The following is a 21,721-nucleotide window of genomic DNA, read 5'->3' on the forward strand; positions in this document are numbered from 1 at the left end:
CCTGGTACTATTCAAGATGTGGGCGTGCCATGGATTTATATAGAGGCAATATGATATTTATAGAATCATAGAATAGTATTAGGGTTGGAAAGCATCTCAGGAGGCCATCTAGGTCAATCCCCTGCTCAAAGCAGGACCAATCCCCAGACAGATTTTTACCCCAGTTCCCTAAATGGGCCCCTTAAGGCTTGAACTCACAACCCTGGGTTTAGCAGGCCAATGCTCAAACCACTGAGCTATCCCTCCTGCCCCCCCCATCTATCCCTTTCCAGACAAGCACACAGGCAGGGCCATACCCAGCTACACAGAGAGACAGAGATCCACTCTGGGAAGGTTCAGCTTAAAGGGCTTCCTCAGCACCCAGATGTCCATCTCTCCCCCACGTCCCCCAGAGTAAAACATTATATGAAATTTGCCTCTTCCCTCAGTGTGGAGGAGGGTGTATGCAACTCCTCACCCTCTCAGTTAGAAATCACATAAACTGGGTTATATTATAACCCAGAAATAAATTTATTAACTGTTACAGGTGTATTTTGAGTAGTTTTTAAGGAGTTAACAGTCAGAACAAGGCAGATTACTAAGAAAATAGAGCACGTAAACTAACCTTAATAAACTGACAAAGTTCCTCCTCTACTTTGGTGGGTCTTGTGCTTATTGGCAGATTTGCTCACCTCAATGATCATCCCCACAGTTTGGGTCAACTTCTCCTGTATCTGATCAGGAGTTGGGATGTTTGGGGGGAACCCATGTCCACCCTCTACTCCGGGTTCCAGCCCAGGGCCTTGTGGATTGCAGCTGTCTATAGTGCCTCCTGTAACAGCTGCATGACAGCTATACCTCCCTGGGCTACTTCCCCATGGCTTCCTCCAAACACCTTCTTTATCTTCACCACAGGACTTTGCTCCTGGTGTCTGATAATGCTTGTACTCCTTAGTCCTCCAGCAGCACACCCTCAGCTCCTTGCACCTCTTGCTCTCAGCTCCTCACACGCACTTCCTCTCCTCTGGCTCCCCACTCCCTGACTGGAGTGAGCTCCTTTTTAATGTAGGTGCCCTGATTAGCCTGCCTTGATTGGCTGCAGGTGTTCTAATCAGCCTATCTGCCTTAATTGGTTCTAGCAGGTTTCTGACTACTCTAGTGCAGCCCCTGCTCTGGTCACTCAGGGAACAGAAAACTACTCATCCAGTGCCCAGTATATTTGCCCTCTACCAGACTCCTGTACCCCACTGGTTTGGATCTGTCACAAAACTAAAACAACTGGTTACATGCAAATTCTCACCCTAAATGCGGTTCTAATAGTTGTCTTCACAGGCCAGACACCCTTCCAGCCTGGGTTCAGCTCTTTCCCCTAGTTCAGTCTTAGCTGTTTCCAGCAGTCATCTTGGGTAGGGTGGCAGGGGAGAACTGGTGATCTTGGATTACCTCACTCCCCACCCTTAAGTAGGAATTGCATAAGGCGGGAGTCCTTTGTTTGGTTTTTTTTTTTTTTTTTTTTTTTTCCCCCTCCTCCCCTTCCCTTACAGTGAAAAGTTAGAAGTCATCCCAGGTAATGTTTTAGTATCGAGTAACAAGACCACCTGACTCTGAGATTACACCGTTCACGAGTCAGGGGCAATATGGAGTGTCCACAGGAAGGCCAAGCTTTTCACAGTCACAGTTCCTTGCTGATAGGCCATCCACACTGTCTGGCTTTTCCATTGTTGTACCTGAAGCGTTAGCAGTAGGCATCACCCAAAGTAGCATAGTTGAAATACAGATACATAGTCAATATTTCTAACTTCAGATACAGAATTGATACAGGCATACAGATTGGATAATCACATTCAGTAAATCAGAACCTTTCCAATGATCTCACGTGAGCCATCTGGCAGAAAGTATATCTGTTATGTCATATTCATATCATAAGCATATTTTCATGAAGAATATGGAATGGCACATCACTCCCATTATCAAATATTTGTTCCCTGTATGTATGTACATAACCTTCTATTTGTTAAGCTAAGTGGGCTGAGCTCTTTGAGACTATTGCTAGAAATCAGGTTTTCTAATCTTTTAATCATTCTTATGCTCTTCTCTGAACCCTCCAGCTTAACATCCTTCTTGAATTGTGGGCACCACAACTTTACACAGTATTCAGCAGCAGTTGTACCAGTGCCAAATATAGAAGTCTCTACCCCTGCTCAAGATTCCCCTGTTTATACATCTAAGGCAGTGGTCGCCAAAGTTTTCAGACTAGTGCTGTGGCTTGGTAGGTGGGGAGGGGCGCAGACTAGAGTAATGGGGTCAAAGCTAGGGCTGGCAGTCGGGACCCTGGGTGCTCCCTGCCAGTCCCCTGTAGGGGCTGGCCAAGGCCCTAGCTGTGCACCCTGAATGTTACTCCATGCCCCCTAGGGGGTGGCCTGCAGTTTGGGGACCTCTAATCTGAGGATTGCATTAGCCCTTTTGGCCACAGTGTTGCACCGGAAATGCATCTGATTGTCCGCCATGATCCGCAAATATTTTTTCAGAGTTCTTGCTTCCATGAGTAGCCCCCATCCTGTAAGCATGGCCTACATTTTTGTTAGATTTACAGTTAGTTGTATTGAAATGTGTATAGTTTGCTTGCATGTAACTTAGAGCAATACGGATTGCACTGTATCAGTGACCTGTCCTGTTTTATTTACCACTCCCCTTACAGACTTTCACTGATTTTCTTCCAGGTCACCGAAAAATGTTAAATTCTGCAGGGCCAAGATCCCACTAGAAATACACCCTTTTCTGACTGCAGGATGTGCTGAACCTGTAGCAAGGCCCAGGATGACTAAGCTTAAGGCATCGGATTTGTGAGGCAGAGAGCAGCACTTCTTTTGAATAGCTGCTGGCTCAGTTGGCTGATGAGTGAAGTGGTAGTTTGGTGAGCTGGGTCTGTCCTCCCCCAGCTCTTCCTGTGTTTTTATTTTTCATGCAAAATTAAATATTTCTAGAAAGAGAGAATTTAAGTGATTATGTATTGAAGGTTTCTTTGGGATACTGAAGAGCTGTAGGAGTGGTATTGCAGTGATGGGAATTTTCTTGAGACTTATGTGAAGAGTGCTAGTACAGATTACTTAAGTACCCAAGTGGCTAATGTACTAGGATTATGAACTATTACTTCTGCAGAAGGCCATACTTCCATAAATATGTCAGGTTTTTTTAACCTTTTGATGTATTCTTTTGGGGTCACATCAGACTTGCTAGTATGATTTGCCAGTAGATATGCTTATCTGGTTTCTGCATACAAGTTCCTGGACACATCAATAACCGTAAAATAGATACGTTAGAGCAAATTTGGAAAATTGATAAAATGATTAAAATCAATGGAAGTACAGTCTGAATAACTATAGATTATAAAGCCCCTAATGTGGAACATAATGGCCTACAAGTATCTGAAGGATGCAACTGACACTGGAAGGAGGCTTACTGTAGTACAAGATAATGTTTCAAGAGTAATTAGATGAACTGAGCATAGGAGAAACTAAGTTTAATATCAGACATACTAACTAAAACTGTTACTTCAAGGCTCAGATTCAGGTTTAGGGACTTCCATTGTGTCAAGTAATGTAGAAATGAGACCGTCACTGTCTCAAAGAATTTACAAAGGGTAGAGAGGTAAGGATTGAAAGTTAACTTGCACATATGGGTAGAAGATGCTAATGAGAGAGAAGTAGGAACAACATTATTATTATTAGAATATGAAAATTTTCAAATCTGTTATCAGCAAATGCCCATTTATTTTTTGTCTTGTACTCCCTTAGAAATTGCAGCAAAAAATCAATAGTAGTTTGTAATAAATTCAACTTTAGTGTTCCAGTGTGATATCTTGAGATTGACCAAACTCTGTGTGAATAAAAACGGCTTCTAAAAACCATTTTATTAGTGCAGTGGAATAAGGATGAGTTTTATTGCATACCTTCTGCATATGTACATCTAGAAAGACTACTGAATAATTCGTTGTATAACAGTGTGCAATAAAGGTATTTCATGTTTCTGGAACAGTCAAGTTAGACTACTATAATACAGAGTTCCTTACTTAGTTATATTTTACTAATACAGTATGAAGTGTACATTGGTGTGACGTTATTGATATAAACTGGGACCATATAGAACATGGGTTGCAACCAAGGTCCTGTAGTGGCACCAAATCCTAGGTAAAGGGGGTCATATAAGGTGTCTAAGACCAGGTTATGGATTACTGGTTATGATTATGCTGTCTGTATGTCTGTAGCATTTTGGTAGTTGAAGTTATGAATATTGGCTGTATGCTGTCTGTATTGCAAACTTGTGTTGTGTTACTGGGAGAGATCCCAGACAAGTTGGTGTCAGCTCTGTTTAGCCTGCTTGATGGCCCATTAAGGACCATCACCTACACAATTGTCCCATGGAGAGAAGGCAGTTATGCCCTGTGACTCAGCAGGGTGTGCAGAAACTGGCCCATGTGACTGCAGACTCCATTTTGCTGTAACTTTCCACAGTAAGAACAAAGAAGTGTTCGTGCACCTGGAAAAGCCTATATAAGGCGGAGGCCTCATCTCCTTTTTGTCTTCAATCCTGCTTCTTACATCTGGAGGGATTTTGCTACAAGCTGAAGCTCTACACAAGGGACTGAGGACCCATCCCAGTGGGGGATGTTCTCCAGAGACTTGATTTGCACCTGCAGTTTACTCCATCACTGCTACAAGCCTGAACTAAGAACTTTGCCATTACTGTATGTAATTGATTCCATTTAACCAATTCTAGCTCTCATCTCTATCTCTTTCCCTTTATGAATAAACCTTTAGATTTTAGATTCTAAAGGATTGGCAACAGCGTGATTTGTGGGTAAGATCTAATGTGTATATTGACCTGGGTCTGGGGCTTGGTTCTTTGGGATCAAGAGAACCTTTCTCTTTTACTGGGGTGTTGGTTTTCATAACCATTCATCCCAGGACGGGTGGCACTGGTGGTGATACTGGGAGACTGGTGTGTCTAAGGAAATTGCTTGTGTGACTTGTGGTTAGCCAGTGGGGTAAAACCGAAGTCCTTTTTGTTTGGCTGGTTTGGTTTGCCTTAGAGGTGGAAAAACCCCAGCCTTGGGCTGTGACTGCCCTGTTTGAGCAATTGGTCCTGAATTGGCACTCTCAGTTGGGTCCCGCCAGAACCGCAACATCACAATTGGCTTTCTTAAAAATAATTTAGTTGGCCTTGACTGTTTCACTGTTGTTATCCTTCATATATGAATAAGAACCTGTTTTGAGGGAGTAAGGTAACCTGTGCAGTAAAGATGCTAGTCATGTTGCTTAATGTGCTACCGGTGAATCCATTGTGATGGATCTGGTTTAATAACCTCAATGGAAAAGAATAACTAAGTCCTTCTAGAACTGTGCCTTGAGCTGTAGATTGCATTAGATTTTCAACTCTTGTCTGCTTGTATTTGTATGGTGTCTAGTACAATGGGTTCCCAATCCCAAGGGGTGCTCGGTTAAAACATCTGGATCATGATTTCTTTAATAAAATAGTTTGTTTCATGGGATGGTGGTTTTGGTTGTGGGATTCCTCCCTAGATAAGGTTCAGAATTTAACTTGTTAAAATTCTAAAATGAAAGAGTATGGCTTAGACTTCTTTGGTTGAGAAGTCCTTTTGCTGTTTCAGATGGTGGTTGTACTGTACAAACTGTCTTACTAAAAAGTTTGCATTTTGTTGTTTTGTGGGGGGTAACTGAATCTGTGAAACTTAAGTTTGTGAATAAAGAATGCCAACCAATTAATTAGTAACTGATATAGGGAAAAAAAATTAGAACGCTTTTTCCCTGGGTTCTGTCTACTACATTTTTAACTAAGAACTCATGCTCCTACCATTTAAAGCTGTTTCTTTGTCCTGGGGGGAAAAAACCCTGAATCGGGAGTTGTCATGTGGGGTAGCCCTTAGCATTCTTGTCCACGTTTAGCTTCTACTTCTGTTGAGGAAGAAATTGATATGACCTTCCCTTTGCGTTCTTACAGATAGTATTTTGCAGATGAGATGAGCCACGTTTTCAGAGCTGTGATCCTGAAAGAAAACTGGTCATCCTCTTTAACTGTGCTTTCTATACAAACTTCAGAAGACCATAACTGTCTAAGTACCATCTTTGTTTCAGACTACATTGTTTTGAATGCCACTGAATTGACTTAGGAAGACCATACTGTAGACATATTAAGTTTAAGTGACATAAAGAAAATGGATTAAGGTGTCTAATCTTCTCCTATGAAGATAAATAGTACGCATTAAGAACTCAAATCTTTCAAAGGTAATGGCCTTACCTTTTCTAATTTCTTTACAGGCTCAAGAGCTTTCTGCCTGCTAGGCAGAGCAGGCCATTGTTTGTTTCTGATATTCTGCTGTCTGGACCTATGGAATCTTTTCTCAAAATCTGGATAGCTAATACTCATAATCTTCAGAATCTTGCTTCTGAAAAAATAACCTGTGTTTTGTGAGCTCAGCTTTCATAGAGCAGCATAGAGGAGCAATAAGAATATTTAATTCATATGTAAATGCAGTGTTTTGTTTACTCTGCCTTCAGTATCTTTTCTTCCTGCTTTCTTTTCCTGAACAGAAGTACAAGTACAGTACTTTGTTACTCATAATCCTAATAGTGTTGTAAGGAAAGTTTTTTTTCCTATAAATGACCTTTTCCAAGGTTCAGTTTGGACTACAGATTTGCAAAATTTAACATTTTATTTTGCTCAGTAGGCCTCTATTTTGTTTTATTGAATTTTTGTAATGAACTTGTACATTTGAGTTTTCAACAACTATAATATTTTCCCCACACACTGGCCTATTTCAGCAGAGGTAATCAAAATCTTTAGCATATGGTTATCTTTTTATAGTCATGTAATGAATCTGCTTCTGAATGGTCCACTGATTAAAACATGCTTCAAAAATTGTCATATTGCATATTGTAGGCAAACTGATTATATAAAAACATTTCCTTCAGTGTAGAATCTGTCCTCCAAGCTATTGCTCTCAAAAGCCAAATGAAATAGCATCAACTTCTGAAACCTTAGTTATTCCTGAAAGATTAAATAAAGTTTTCAGCAACTGAATTATCTACCGTTTGGCCAGAACTGTAGCTGCAAAGAAAAATGGTCTTCAGGCATCAGGAGGAGGAAAAGGACAATCAGGTTAACCACTGAAGAAATCAGTAGTCCCTATTAAACCAAGGACTGTTGGCTGCTAAGTTGTTGCTTTGAAATCCCAGCCCCTATTCACTACATGTTAAGAAAGGGTTTTGAAACATTTCTGTTTATCTATAAAGAAACGGGAGGGCACTCTTGACTCCAGGTTAAAAACTTTGTCATAGCTTTTAAACATTCCTTTCAGTGCATTCTTAATTCAAGAAAAATGTTTTCTGAATGTCATTTTGTTGTAACATTTCATTTTCAATCTTACCAAGTGAAATCAAAGACTCTCGTTCAGCCAGTGTTGATGTATTGCATTACTTCGGTGTTAGCATAAATTTAATGAGAGGAAAAAATGTTTATGGTCAACATGGCATATTAATGCATTTACAAAGGAGGCTGTTAATCATCATGTTATGCTGATTGGCTGCCATTTGTATGTGTGTTGAATAAGTGATGGTGTAACAATCATTGTCTCCTCCTGTCTTGCATTACAAAACAAATAACCCCCCTAAATTAAAAAACAGAGGACCAAAAAAGTGCCACTGTGGCTAAACAGTAAAGTAAAAGAGGCAAAAAAATCATCCTTTAAAAAGTGCATGTTAAATCCTATTGAGGAAAATAGAAAGAAGCATAAACTCTAGTAAATGAAGTGTAAAAATATGATCAGGAAGGCCGAAAAAGAATTTCAAGAACAGTTAGCCAGAGAGTCAAAGTAAGAGCAAAAAAATTTTAAACACATCAGAAATAGGAAGCCTACTAAACAACCAGTGGGGGCCACTGGGTGATTGAGATGCTGAAACTGCACTCAAGGAAGATAAGGCCGTTGCGAGAAACGAAAAACTTTTTGCATCAGTCCTCATGGCTAAGCACATGAGGCAGATTCTCAGACTTGAGCCATTATTTTTAGGTGACAAATCTGAGGAACTGTCCCAGATTGAGGAGTTGAAGATTTTGGAACAAACTGATAAATTTAAACAGTAATATGTCACCAAGAGTTCAGAAGGAACTCAACTATGAAATTGCACAGCTACTAACTGTGTGGTATCACTTAAATCAACTTCTGTACCATATGACTGGAGGATAGCTAATATGTCAATTTTTAAAAAAGGCTCCAGAGGCTATCCTGACAATTACAGGCCGGTAAGCCTAACTTTAGTACCAGGCAAATTGGTTGAAACTGTAGTAAAGATCAGTATTATCAGACACCTCAATGAATACAATGTGTTGGGGAAGAGTCAACATGCCTTTTGTAAAGGGAAGTCATGCCTCATCAATCTACTAGAATTATTTGAGGGAGTCAACAAACATGTGGACAAGGGGGATCCTGTGGATATTGTTGTTTAGATGTTCTGAAAACCTTTGACAAAGTCCCTCACCGAAGGCTCTAAAGCAAAGTAAGCTGTCATCGGATAAGAGGGAAAATCTTCTCATGGATTAGGAACTGGTTAAAAGATAGGACACAAGGGTAGGAATAAATGGTCAGTTTTTCAGAATGTAGAGAGGTAAATAGTGGTGTCCCCCAGGGGTTTGTACTGGGACCAGTACTGTTCAGCATATTTATAAATAAACTAGAGAAAGGCGTAAGCAGTGCAGTGGCAAAGTTCGCAGATGATACAAAAGTATTCAAGATGGTTAAATCCAAAGCAGACTGTGAAGAATTACAAAGGAATCTCACAAAACTGAGTGACTTTGTAACAAAATGGCAGATGAAATTCAATGTTGATAAATGCAAAATAATACAAATTGGAAAATATAATCCCAACTATACATACAAAATGACGGGGTCTAAATTAGCTGTTACCACTCAAAGAGGTCTTGGAGCATTGTGGATAGTTCTCAAACATCCACTCAGTGTGCAGCGGCAGTCAAAAAAGCTAATAATGTTGGAAATCATTAGGAAAGGTATAATAAGACAGAAAATATCATTGCCTCTATATAAATCCATGGTACATCTACATCTTGAATACTGCATGCAGATCTGGTTTCCTCATTTCAAAAAAGATATACTGGAATTGGAAAAGGTACAGCAAAGGGCAACCAGAATGATTAGGGGTTTGGAATAGTTATCCTCTGAGGTGTGATTAATAAGACTGGGAGTATTCAACTTGGAAAAGAGATGATGGAGGTATGTTAAGACAGTGGAGAAAGTAAATAGTTATTTATGACTTCTCATAACATGAGCTAGGGGTCACCAAATGGAAATTAATAGGCAGCAGGTTTAAAACAAAAAGTATTTCTTCACACAATGCACAGTCAACTTGTGGAACTCTTTTTTTGGTAGAGGATGTTGTGAAGGCCAGGACTATAACAGAGTTCAAAAAAGAGCTAGGCAAGTTCATGGAGAATGTCTGTCAATGGCTATTAGCTGGGATGGGCAGGGATGATGATCCTAGCCTCTGTTTGCCAGAAGCTGGGAATGGATGAAGGAGATGGATCACTTGATAACCTGGTCTGCTCACTTCCTCTGAAGCAGCTTACATTGGCCACTATCGAAAGACAGGATTCTGGGCCAGATGGTCCATTGCTTTGACCCAACATAGCCATTCTTAAATTGAGTGAATGTAGAGAAGTGGGAATTTGAGACTCTTGAGTTTGTGCTTCCTATCAGAAAACAGTTTTTTCCAGTAACTAGCTTAATACTAAATGTAGATTACCTCCAGCTAATCTCTTTTTGCCTAGCTTGATGTCAAAGCTGGTTAACTCAATCACCACAAAGTAGGATTATTATGATTAAATTTTTGATTATTGAAACAGTATGTATGAGGTGTATTGTTTTCTCTTTAAATGTAGGCAGTAGCAACAGATTCACATGGCTATGATGTAGCAGTTCTGGCACGTAGAGTGGACATGCATCTTGAATGGTCCCTTGCAGTCCTCTTCTTCTGCAAGAGTTAGTATGGGAGTGTTTAGGCTCTTAAATCCCTCAGTTGAACCTTCCAGCCTCCTTCATGTTTGGCTTCAACTTCAGCTGTGTAAACCTGTAGAAGTGTACCTTCTTTGTGCGTTGGACATGACGTCTCCATTGCACTCATCTTTTTCTCTTCTGGTGCAACACTGCAGCTTGCCAGGATGGTCTAATCTCCTTGTTTATGAAAAAATCAAACCGGCAAATGTTAAGAATGTGTGCCATAAGTTTTGACACTGAAAAATTTAGTTGTGCAAGGGCCACACTTCTGCACCATATAACAGTCATGATTACCACATTATCAATCTATTTCAGTTGTCCTAAAGATATCCTGACCCCACCCAGCAGAGGCTTTGAAGATGCTGAAATATCGTTGATGCATGTCTGATCCAATGTGTGACAGAGAACCGTCTGTTCTCTGACTACCCAGATATATAGGCAGGTCATTGTTTCCATTTTATAAGAGGTGTGCATGTTTTTGTTTTAACACCTTTGATCTTAAATCTCAAAGTCTTTGCAGTTTTTCATATCTCTTCAAACTTTCTTTTTAATGTATTGCTTAGGGTAGCTATGTTCGGCTTTCTACACTTTGCACTAAATTTAAGCATACATTTGTTAAGTGGCATGCAACTTTTTTTTTCTGCTGGATGGTGCTTTTAATCACCTCAATCCCAGCTCATTTCTAGTGAAGCAAATGATCTAGCGTCACAATAGCACATGTCAAGAGAAATCGAGTATACAATAGTAATCAGTATTTTAAAATATTGAATATCCCACTGGAATTAATTATATTTTATCATCCATTATTCTAAAAGTACAATAAAAGCACAGCAGAAATTCTTTGACCTCAGACTTATTTAAATCCCTTGGTCAAAGATGTTAAATGAAAAATGCTGATTGATTTTTACTTAGTGCAAAGGACTTGTTAGTGAACCATGTCTTTTGCAGATGTGTATATTACAGCCAATAAGATGTGTGTAACTTCACAGAATGTAAGTTCTAAGGACTACATTCTGCCCTCACTAGAGTAGATATGAGGCAAGTGATCAATAAAACTATTGCCTTTCATATCCGAATGTCAATCCTAGGCCCTGACCTTGAATGTCTCGTTATGTGGCTTGATGACACCATAGGACCCGTGCTGGCTCACCTCATCTTTCTTCTTTTCAGATTACTGTATGTCCCAAAGTGGGGAAAAATGAGGGACTGAATAACCTTATTGCTTATCTAGCCTCAAGTGCAAAAAGGGGTTTTCACAAACTAAACCCAGCCATCCTCTTAGTCTGTTGAATTCAAGATCAAGGCCTTTTTTAACATTTTACTAATCTCTAGACCTCCAACCTAGCTTCCTGGCAATATTAGCAGAGATACATAAGTTGAATCCAAGACTTTGTTGCCTACATTTGGAAACAACTAGTAATTTTGGGTGACCGAATTGATACACCTTTAAAGGAATCTGAAATATCAGAAGTGCTTAATGCCCAGCTCTTATCTGGATAATTATGTAGAATAATAATTCTTTGCTTTCTAAGGAGTACTTATACATAGGGGCTTACTTCAGCATGTCTGGAAGAAAGTCTACCTCTCTGATGCAAGTCAAAATTCAAGATCAGTTGTTGACCATCATTAAGAGGAAAGTGTCAGTTGGTTGTTGCCGAAGAGTCACTGTCGCCTGCCTAGAAATTAGTTTTTAGGTTTGCTTTTACATGTGGCCGTACTACCATAACCACCAGACCCCACAGGTTTAAGACTATTCAAGTTTAATTTGTTTTTCTCCAGCTTTTTGAAGAAGGAAATGGTCTAGTGATTGTGGGCTGTACCTCATTACCTAAGAGGTGTGTTTATGAATTTAGACGACGTGCTGTAAATCAGAGGTTTTCAGACTTCTGTACTGATGACCCCTTTCACACAGCAAGCCCGTGAGTGCGACCGAACTTATACATTAAAAACACTTTTTTTTTTCAATAGAATCACAGATTATTAGGGTTGGAAGGAAGCTCAGGAGATCGTCTAGTCCAACTCCCTGCTCAAAGCAGGACCAATCCCCAAATGGCCTCCTCAAGGATTGAACACTCAACTCTGGGTTATAAATGCTGGAGGAAAAGCAGTTTGGGGTAGAGGCTGACAACTTGCAACCGCCCCCATATAATAACCTCACAGTCCCTTGGGGGATCCTGATTCCCAGTTTGAGAACCCCTGCTGTAAATAAACTGCAAGTTTAATTTAAATTAAATGGTGTTTTTAAGATGAAGAGCCAAAACATTCTTCAGTAACCAGGCCGCCTGTTCTGTTGCGGACCAAGCATTTTCTTGAGATGAGATTAATTTCTATTTGACTTTTCATGTTAGTTGGATTTAAATTTCTTAGAATGTATAGGAATAATATGAGGTCATTTAGGCAAAATCTCTCTTTAATTTTGTATGTCATTTTATATTCAGATGTGCTAAGATTTACTTTTAATTGAGGTGCTGGTCATTACTTTAAGATAAGATTGAGGATTTTGTGCATACAGGTGTTATGCTATACAAAGCAAATGGAATCTTTTATAGAGGAAAAGGCAAATACACTGCATTTATTGAAAATACAACAGTTAGCATATGCTTTTCTTGCCAGTTGATGTTTATAGTTACCAGTTCAGAGTCTGGATCAACCTAGTGGCCAGCCAGATGGGGCACCCGGCTGTTGGTCGTGATCTGATGCTCCTGTAGTGTGGCAAGACGAACCCAAAGCCTCATGGCAGAGCACCCTGTTCTTTATCTTTTTTTCTCCGTTGAAGTCTATGGATTTTACTGTCTCAGTTTGTGACTGAGTTACTTCTCAATTGGTACATCCTTTTGATGTTAACGTTCCAATATACCTCCGAGAAGGTCATCCTATAATCATTAGTCCTTAAAATGGTATTAATCTTGGGGTTTTCTGCTGTTATCATTTGATGGTTATTGTTGGGCTTCCCATCGTTATCTTCTATTTGTTGTCTCGCCTTTGGGGCTGCCTGCCTCACCTCTGAAGTTAATGCTGCTAACATGTTTAGCATAAGATACAATGGATGTTTTCTGGTTGTCTACTTGTCTTTCCAAGTCTCTCTCTCTTTTTTGACCATCTGGACATTTGTGATAGCTTTCACACCTTTATCTTTTCCTGATGCATGCATTCCTCATTCACACAAACAACCTCTTATAGAAACCTTCCAATGTATACAGACAGCAGTATTTTATATTGAGTGGAATACATTGTAAATCAAGCCTTGCTAAATTTTATAACTAAAACAATTCACATTGGGGCCTCACACCCTCAACATTCCTCTAATCTCCTTAGCATAGATACAATACAAGATCCTGTCTCTTACTAAAGCCTTAAAACAAAGAAATGTATATTTAACTAGAATGCCTTATTTGTAATACATATAGGAAACCATAGTAGGCATTATATTTTATCCTAAAACAAAAGGGTGACCGTAATCAGTGATAAGGATTTTTCTGGTCTGTCATTCCTTTCTGCTATTCAGAAAAGGTGGCTGGCAGGATGAAATCAAATCATACATTACTTCTCATAGTACAATTATAAAATCCTGCTCCTGCACAGGATTTGCATTATTTTTCATTTTCTTTTAATAAGAACAAATATCCTCCCCTAAACTTATAGCATGTAATCTGAGGAAAGACAACTTTCTGAAGACTTTCAAGTAAATGTGTTAATTAGTTCATGAACTTAATATTGTTTCCTGTCACTTTTTAAAAGAACTAACTGTCTAATCTGTCTCTCTTCTCCCCCCCGCCTTCCTTCCTCCCTCCCTCCCCCCCTCATTTTAGGCATATTGTGCCCTTCTTCCTTCACATGTCTGTTCTTTCTTGCTCTGTCACTATGGCTACTGGAAATATGTGGGTGTCAACTATTCACAGCTGTGAAGTGTGAGGCAGGATGGAGAGGAGAGAGTGTGTCATTTGATCCTTTCCCATCAGTGAGGGAGGGCTTCACACTCTCTTCCTCCTCCCCCACCCCCCTCCCGCTCCTTTTTCTCCACAAGTGTCAAAGGAGTGATCCAGCAACTCATTCCAGTTTTTTGGCAATTGGTGGCTTTTTTCTTCTTCCTCTTCTCATCCCTTCTGTGATGGAAGGGCTCAATCTCAGTGACAGAATTATATTTTTGTGGCCTTGAGGATGGAAAGGATCCTGAGTATTGACGTTTTCTGTCCTATATCCCCTTTCTCTCTAACTCCTGACAGTATATTGGCAATAGGATACTAGTTTTCAAAAGAACTGATGGTTGGAGTCTGATTTATTTGTAAGTGAAACATATCTTCAGTAATTACTGATGGTTTATTTTGTACGAAAAAAGTCTTGACATACTAGCTCTAAAGATCACATGACTGACAACATATGTAGGAATAATTGCAGGTAATTTGATCATATAATTGCATGCCATTTGAAAACATGCATTACCAGTTACTATGAGTTATTATTGAGACCTGACGGGTTCCTCTAAATGATTGATGCATAATAAATATCTTATCTGGCCAGCAAATGAGTAGACTCTCTGCAATCTCAACCCACTTGTTCTAGAGGTAAATTATCAGAATGGCAGCTTTTTTTAGTTGGGATGAGAGGAAATGGTGAAGTCCTAAGACATTTCGATTACGTTACCAGTTAATTTTTAGCTGTTGTGGTGTAACAGTGTAAACCAACACAACTTGGATTTAATTTTTTGTCTGCTTTTTTTCTCTCCTCAGCTTTGTATTCCATTGTATTGTTCTCAGTGTTTTTGTGGATCCCTTTTGTCTACTTCTATTATGAGGAGAAGGATGAGGATGATACCAGCTCATGCTCCGTAAGTTCATTTATGCCACACCTGGCTTTGACTTCTTTATTAAGGTCTGAATACAGTAGCCAAATAATAATGAAGTCTAACATCTGTTCTGCTTCAACTGTTCAGAGTACCTTTTGTTGAACCATTATCTCTGATGTTAATTTTAAACAAAATAAATATTGCTATCAAGTGATGAAAAATATTAATCGCGAGATTGAACAATAGAATACCATTTGTTAAAAATATTTTTGGATGTTTTCTACATTTTCAAATATAGTGATTTCAATTACCACACAGAATACAAAGTGTACAGTGCTCACTTTCTATTTATTTTTATTACAAATGTTAGCACTGAAAAGAGTATTTTTCACTTTCGCCATTACAATTACTGTAGTGCAGTCTCTTTATAATGACCGTTGAACTTACAAATGTGTAAAAATTACTGCATTCAAAAACGAAACAATGTAAAACTTTAGAGCCTAAAAGTCTACTCAGTCCTACTTCAGCCAATCACTCAGACAAACAATTCTGGTTACAATTTGCAGGAGATAATGCTGCCTGCTTTTTGTTTACAACATCACCTGAAAATGAGAACAGGCATTCTCATGGCATTGTAGTAGCCGGCTTCGCAAGATATTTACGTGCCACATGTGCTTAAGATTCGTATGTCCCTTCATGTTTCAATACCATTCCAGAGGACATGCGTCCATGACTATGATGGGTTCTGCTCAATAACGATCCAAAGCACAGCATATTGGCACACGTTCATTTTCATCAGCTGAGTCGAATGCCACCAGCAGAAGGTTGATTTTTCTTTTTTGGTGGTTCAGGTTCTGTAGTTTCCACGTTGGAGTGTTGCTCTTTTAAGACTTTTTTGAAAGAATGCATCACGCCTCATCCCTCTCAGATTTGGGGCAACACTTCAGAGTCTTAAATCTTGGGTTGAGTGCTGTAGCTATTTTTAGAAATCTCACATGTACCTTCTTTGTGTTTTGTCAAATCTGCTGTGAAAGTGTTCTTAAAACGAACAAGTGCTAGATCATCAACCAACACTGCTATAACACGAAATATATAGCAGAGTGTGGGTAAAACTGAGCAGGAGACATACAATTCTACCCCAAAGAGTTCAGTCACTAATTTAATTAACACTTTTTTTTTTTCCTTTAACGAGCATGGAAGCATGACCTCTGGAATAGGTGCTGAAGCGTGAAGGGGCACATGAATGTTCATCATGTCTGGCACGTAAATATCTTGCCATGTCAGCTACTACAGTGCCGTGCGAATGCCTGTTCTCACTTTCAGGTGATGTTGTAAACAAAAAGCGGGCAACATTATCTCCTGCAAATTGTTACCGAACTTGTTTGTCTGTGCAACTGGCTGAAGTAGGACTGAGTGGACTTGTAGGCTCTAAAGTTTTACACTGTTTCGTTTTTGAGTGCAGTTATGTACCAATATAAATCTAATTTTATTAGTTACACTTTCATGATAAAGAGATTGTACTATAGTACTTGCCTGAGGTGAGTTGAAAAATACTATTTTATCACTTTTATGGTGCAAATATTTGTCATAAAAATAATATAAAGTGAGCACTGTACCCTGTATCCTGTGTTGTAATAGAAATCAATATATTTGGAAACGCAGAAAAACATCCAAAATATTTAATACATTTCAGTTGGTATTGTGTTTAACAGTGTGATTGATCACAATTAATTTAAGTTTAATCACATGAGTTAATTGCAATTAATCAACAGCCCTAAAAATAATACATACACTGACATTCAAGTCTTTTAATTTGAAGAAGTTGGTGGTTACGTCTGTTACAAGAAACATAGTAGGCTTCTTTAAAAATATGCTAAATTAAGGAGTCCAGTTTAGTTGCAATATTAATACTTAGCTTAATGTTAAATGTCCATGAAATGCCCTCCACAGTGCTCCATTGTAGCAGTCACATTTTAGCAGAATGTCGGGCAGAAGGAACAATTCTCTTGGTCCCAACCTTACCTACATCCAGTGTTTAAATACTGTACCCTATAGCAATCTCTCAGGTATTGTCTCCTGAAGCTGTGTTTTGTAACTGGGCTCTGAAGTAAAAAGAATGGAAAAAATGGCTTTGAGGTCATGTAGTCAGAAAACTAGTTATTTCTCCTAAGGAGGAACAGGTCTTTGTGGTGGCCATGTTACAAAAGAGTGTCATTAAATGAAAATAGGCAGCAGTGCTCTCTTGAAACTAGCATTTATTCTGAATGCCACATTAGGAGAATGTCAGTCAAACTCCCCATAGCAGTACTAGAGTTCAGATTAGGGCATGTTGCAGATACATACTTCATAGTACAAGCAGACTGGAGAAGAAGGTTCTGATTAGTCTATTAGTATAATGCCCTTTTCTCTATTGAATAGCACACCAAGATGGATGTTCAAGAGCATTTAAAGCAGTGACATCTGGCCAGAGCAGGTTGCCTGAGCATATATTGTGTGATAGATCTTAATTTCATATGGCTATTAACTCTTAACATCAAACTATATGACTTGTTAACTAAGGCAGAAGTTTGCATTCTTGAAACCAGTTCTTTAGTTTTGTTAAACAGTAATATTTTTATAGAAAGCATGTCCCACTAAATATTCTATCCTTTGATTTTATTGGTTAAAATATGCAGGTTTTTTAATATATTCAATATATTAACACTTTTTGTTTAATTTAAAATACAGCAATTTCAAGCTGCACTCAAGTATACTCTGGGATTTCTCATGGTTTGCGCAGTTCTTCTTCTAATTGGGTAAGTATATACATGTGTATCTATTGAAGTGAAAGTAAAGGAAAAAATTATAATTGAAGAGGTCACGTGAAAAATAGCATCATTTAAAAAAAAAAAAAAAACTCTCTAAGGATTCTGATATCCTGAATCACCAGAGCAAAGCTAGGGTAGGTTACGTTAACATCAAACCCACAATGGATTTTTTTTTTCCCTGTTGAGTTTTAAATTCTTGATAATATACAGATCTTGGGGGGACAGACTCTCATACTCAAGATTTTCAGGGATCTATCTTAAACATTTGAATCCATTTTTATAATTGAGGAAAACTATCCAGCTGTTTCATGTTGTCTACTGTATTTCGATGCATACACGTAGGAGGCAGAATTCCAGTTATGCATGCAGCTTTAACTTTGGATTTTTCTGACTGTGCTATCTTAAATCTTAACATGAGCTTTCGTGGGTGAATAACCATTTCGTCAGATGCATGTATTCACCCACGAAAGCTCATGCTCCAAAACGTCTGTTAGTCTATAAGGTGTCACAGGATTCTTTGCTGCTTTTACAGATCCAGACTAACACGGCTATCCCTCTGATATTTGACACCATGCACGGCACTGCATTTAGCCGTATGGAGTGGAAACTGTTCATGTGTACCTTATTTATCTTGGTGTGGTTTTTTTTAAACTGCTTGTTTACCCGTTTTGGGGTTGTCATGTTTTCTTGTGCATATGGTTTGCTTATGACTACTTCATGAGTCATTTTAGCTGCGTGGCTAAAACTTGAAGCATATTCCTAGATGACTCTCTTGATCTGATTAGTTGAGGCGTCCCTCCACAACAATATCTCTGCAGTCCATAGTGTAAAAAATAATTCAAAGCTGTAACAATGCCTGTAATAAAAAATGTTCACTTGATAACCACATGTAAAATGTTTGAATTACACAAATTCTGCTCAGAGGATGCTAAATTTCCTTGTTGCAGTATAATTTTTAAAAATCCTATGAATGTAGTTTTAACGTAATTCGTCTATAAATAGAGATGACTGAGTCGAATTTCAATAGCTTCTAGAATTGTCACCAGAGACTACGATTAAATCCCTCATGTTTGAGCATCAAAATTTAAACTACTTTTTTATATAAACTTGAAGTTAGAACTAGTTACAGGAACTTGCAACATATGCTTCACTTCTCCTCTTATACCTTCTTCTTCCCTTGTGCATTTATACTTTCCATTGTTCTGGGTATCCCAATTGTTATGAGTGACTAATAGGTTGCCAGAGAAGGAATATAACTCAAGGACTGAAAACATGCGAGAAGACATTGAGAGAGTTTACTCTGAGAAGTGACTGGAGTTTGTTATTGTAGGGTTTCTTGTTTATAGGAAATGACTTTAGATAAAATGAGCAGCCCAATTCTGATGTGCAATTCAAATGGAAGTAAAACAAAAAGTTACTTTTAACTGCAATCCATAAAGGTCCATCTTGTTTAAGTGTCAAGTTGGGTTCTTTCCTTATCTCACGTCACTTGTATGAAAATTATACCCCTGGTTGTAAACCTGTGCAACCTTAATGTCTGTCACTTATCTCTTAAGTGGTGACTCTTCAGTTCTGCTGCCTTCAGTGGATTTCTGTACTTCTGTATGATTAGAATTTAGTAGACAAGTTGGTAGATCCATAAGGAGATGCATTCACTTTGCAGTAGCTCTGTTGGTTCTGGTTTTACATTCTCTAAACTCTAGCTTTGACTCAACAGAAACTATTGCCACTGCTAAAAAGGATGGACTACTATCCTAAACAGTCAGTCTTCATGGCAAGTGTACAGCTGGAGCTGACTGTGCTGTCAGTTTTATTGTAAGTCTCATTTGTGGGCCATCCTCAGAAAACAATTGTTGGCCCCACATTTTGAGAGGTACAGTGATAGATTTCCTATTGTTCTATGCATGAAAGTCTCTCTCCAGAAGTTGCTGACCCTCTGAGAACTAAGGAAGTTCCTGTTTGTTTTGCGTTACAAATAAACCGCAGGAATTTCGCTAATATACAGTATTTTGAGGAAAAACTTCCCATGCCTTTTTGTTTTTATAGTTTTGCTAGTTAATTTGGGAATATTGCAGCTGTTTAATAGTTGAAGACCAGTCTAAATGCCTTACACACATTTGGGCTGATCTTCGGTTGGCTGATCTTCGGTTGGCTGTACAGTTACTACTTTGTTCGATTGCACACCCTTGTGGACCAGAGAGATTAGGGCAAGGGATGCCGGCTTACAGGCACCGAACCAGAAGAGGGTTGAATTATGTTGCAATGCTAGGGTCCTGATAGTGCAGTGGAGACACTTTTTTTTTTTTTTTTTTTTAAATATCTGTATAGCAAATTGCAGTTTTTACAATAGAAAAAGTATGAGGTGGGAACAGCCAAGACAAGTCATTGAGAATCTTAGTGACTTAATTGGGCCCTGTCAAGGTTCCTTCCCCACTCTGAACTTGAGTGTATAGATGTGGGGACCTGCATGAACACTTCTAAGCTTAATTACTAGCTTAGATCTGGTATCGCTGCCCCCCCCCCCCACCCCAAATACCATCTTTTTCCCTGGATAGTCTTGAGGGACTTCACCAATTCCCTGGTGAACACAGATCCAAACCCCTTGGATCTTAAAACAAGGAGAAATCAATCAGGTATTAAGAAAAAGGCTTCTAATTAAAGAAACGAAAGATGAAAGAAAACCATCTGGGGGAGAGTAGCATACCAGCTACTCTCACAGACAACAGATTTAAAACACAGAGGATGTTCCCTTGGGTACAAATTTAATTACACACAAAAAAAAATACCCAAATACCCAATTTGATTCTACCTCTAATTGCATAAGACAGGTTACAAAGAAATAAACATATAAAATATTCCTTTCTAAAACTTACTACTCTGATAAGAGGCTGGTTCCTTGATCTTTTTCACTTTGGCTGAAACTCTAAACAAAGGGAATAACTTCTCTCCTTCCTTTTGAAACATCTTATTCCCCTATTGGTTCCTCTGGTCAGGTGTCAGCTAGGCTAGGTGAACTTTTTAACCCTTTACAGGTAAAAGAGGCGTTAACCCGTAACCATCTGTTTATGACAGGCCCAGTCCTCTTTCCTCCTCCCTATCAACAATGCTGTATCTTCTTGTCTACTTTCCTTGTTTAACCCATCTTTGTGCCCCAATGACCACATCACAGCCCTCATCTTTTTCTGTTGGTCTCTTGATACATTAATTGCTTCCTTTATAGTAAAACGTGGCTTTTATCAATCCTAAAAAAGTTCTTTCACCTCACATCCCACTCCACTATTGATTTATCCCTTATTTCTCCTTTACTTGTCTGAACTTACATTGTACCCGCACGAGGAAATAAGGAAACAAATCAACAGAGCCAGACATGTACCCAGAAGCCACCTTCTGCAAGACAAGCCCAAGAAAGAAACCAACAGAACTCCACTGGCCATCACCTACAGTCCTCAGCTAAAACCTCTCCAACACATCATCAGTGATCTACAACCCATCCTGGACAACAATCCCTCTCTTTCACAGGCCTTGGGAGGCAGGCCAGTCCTCGCCCACAGACAACTCGCCAACCTTAAGCATATTCTCACCAGCAACCACACACTGCACCATAGTAACTCTAACTCAGGAACCAATTCATGCTACAAACCTTGATGCCATCTCTGCCCACATATTTACACCATTGACACCATCACAGGACTTAACCAGATCAGCCACAACATCACCAGTTCATTCACTTGCACATCCACCAATGTAATATACGCCATCATGTGCCAACAATGCCCCTCTACAATGTACATCGGCCAAACTGGACAATCCCTACGTGAAAGGATAAATGGACACAAGTAAGATATTAGGAATGGCAATAATACAGAAACTTGTAGGAGAACACTTCATCCTCCCTGGACACACACTAGCAGATTTAAAGGTAGCCATCCTGCAGTTTAAAAAAAAACAGCAAAAAAACTTCAGGACCAGACTCTGTAGAGAAACTGCTGAACTTCAGTTCATTTGCAAATTTGATACCATCAGCTCAGGATTAAGCACAAACTGTGAATGGCTAGCCAACTATAAAAGCAG

At 39.0% G+C, this 21,721-nt stretch overlaps 1 protein-coding gene across 4 annotated transcripts in view; it reads left to right on the top strand.

The window, feature by feature from the left end:
* The window catches only part of LMBRD1 (LMBR1 domain containing 1), a 223,914-nt gene that overhangs the window by 20,318 nt on the left and 181,875 nt on the right, over positions 1-21,721 (top strand). For all 4 annotated transcript variants that reach the window (XM_050950789.1, XM_050950792.1, XM_050950791.1 and 1 more), the window contains exons 4-5: positions 14,788-14,885; positions 17,571-17,638. In XM_050950789.1, the coding sequence (XP_050806746.1) occupies positions 14,788-14,885; positions 17,571-17,638 (166 nt within the window). The remainder of the gene's footprint in view (positions 1-14,787; positions 14,886-17,570; positions 17,639-21,721) is intronic.

This window comes from Gopherus flavomarginatus, chromosome 4, assembly GCF_025201925.1.
Source record: "Gopherus flavomarginatus isolate rGopFla2 chromosome 4, rGopFla2.mat.asm, whole genome shotgun sequence".
Classification (NCBI taxonomy): Eukaryota; Metazoa; Chordata; order Testudines; family Testudinidae; genus Gopherus; species Gopherus flavomarginatus.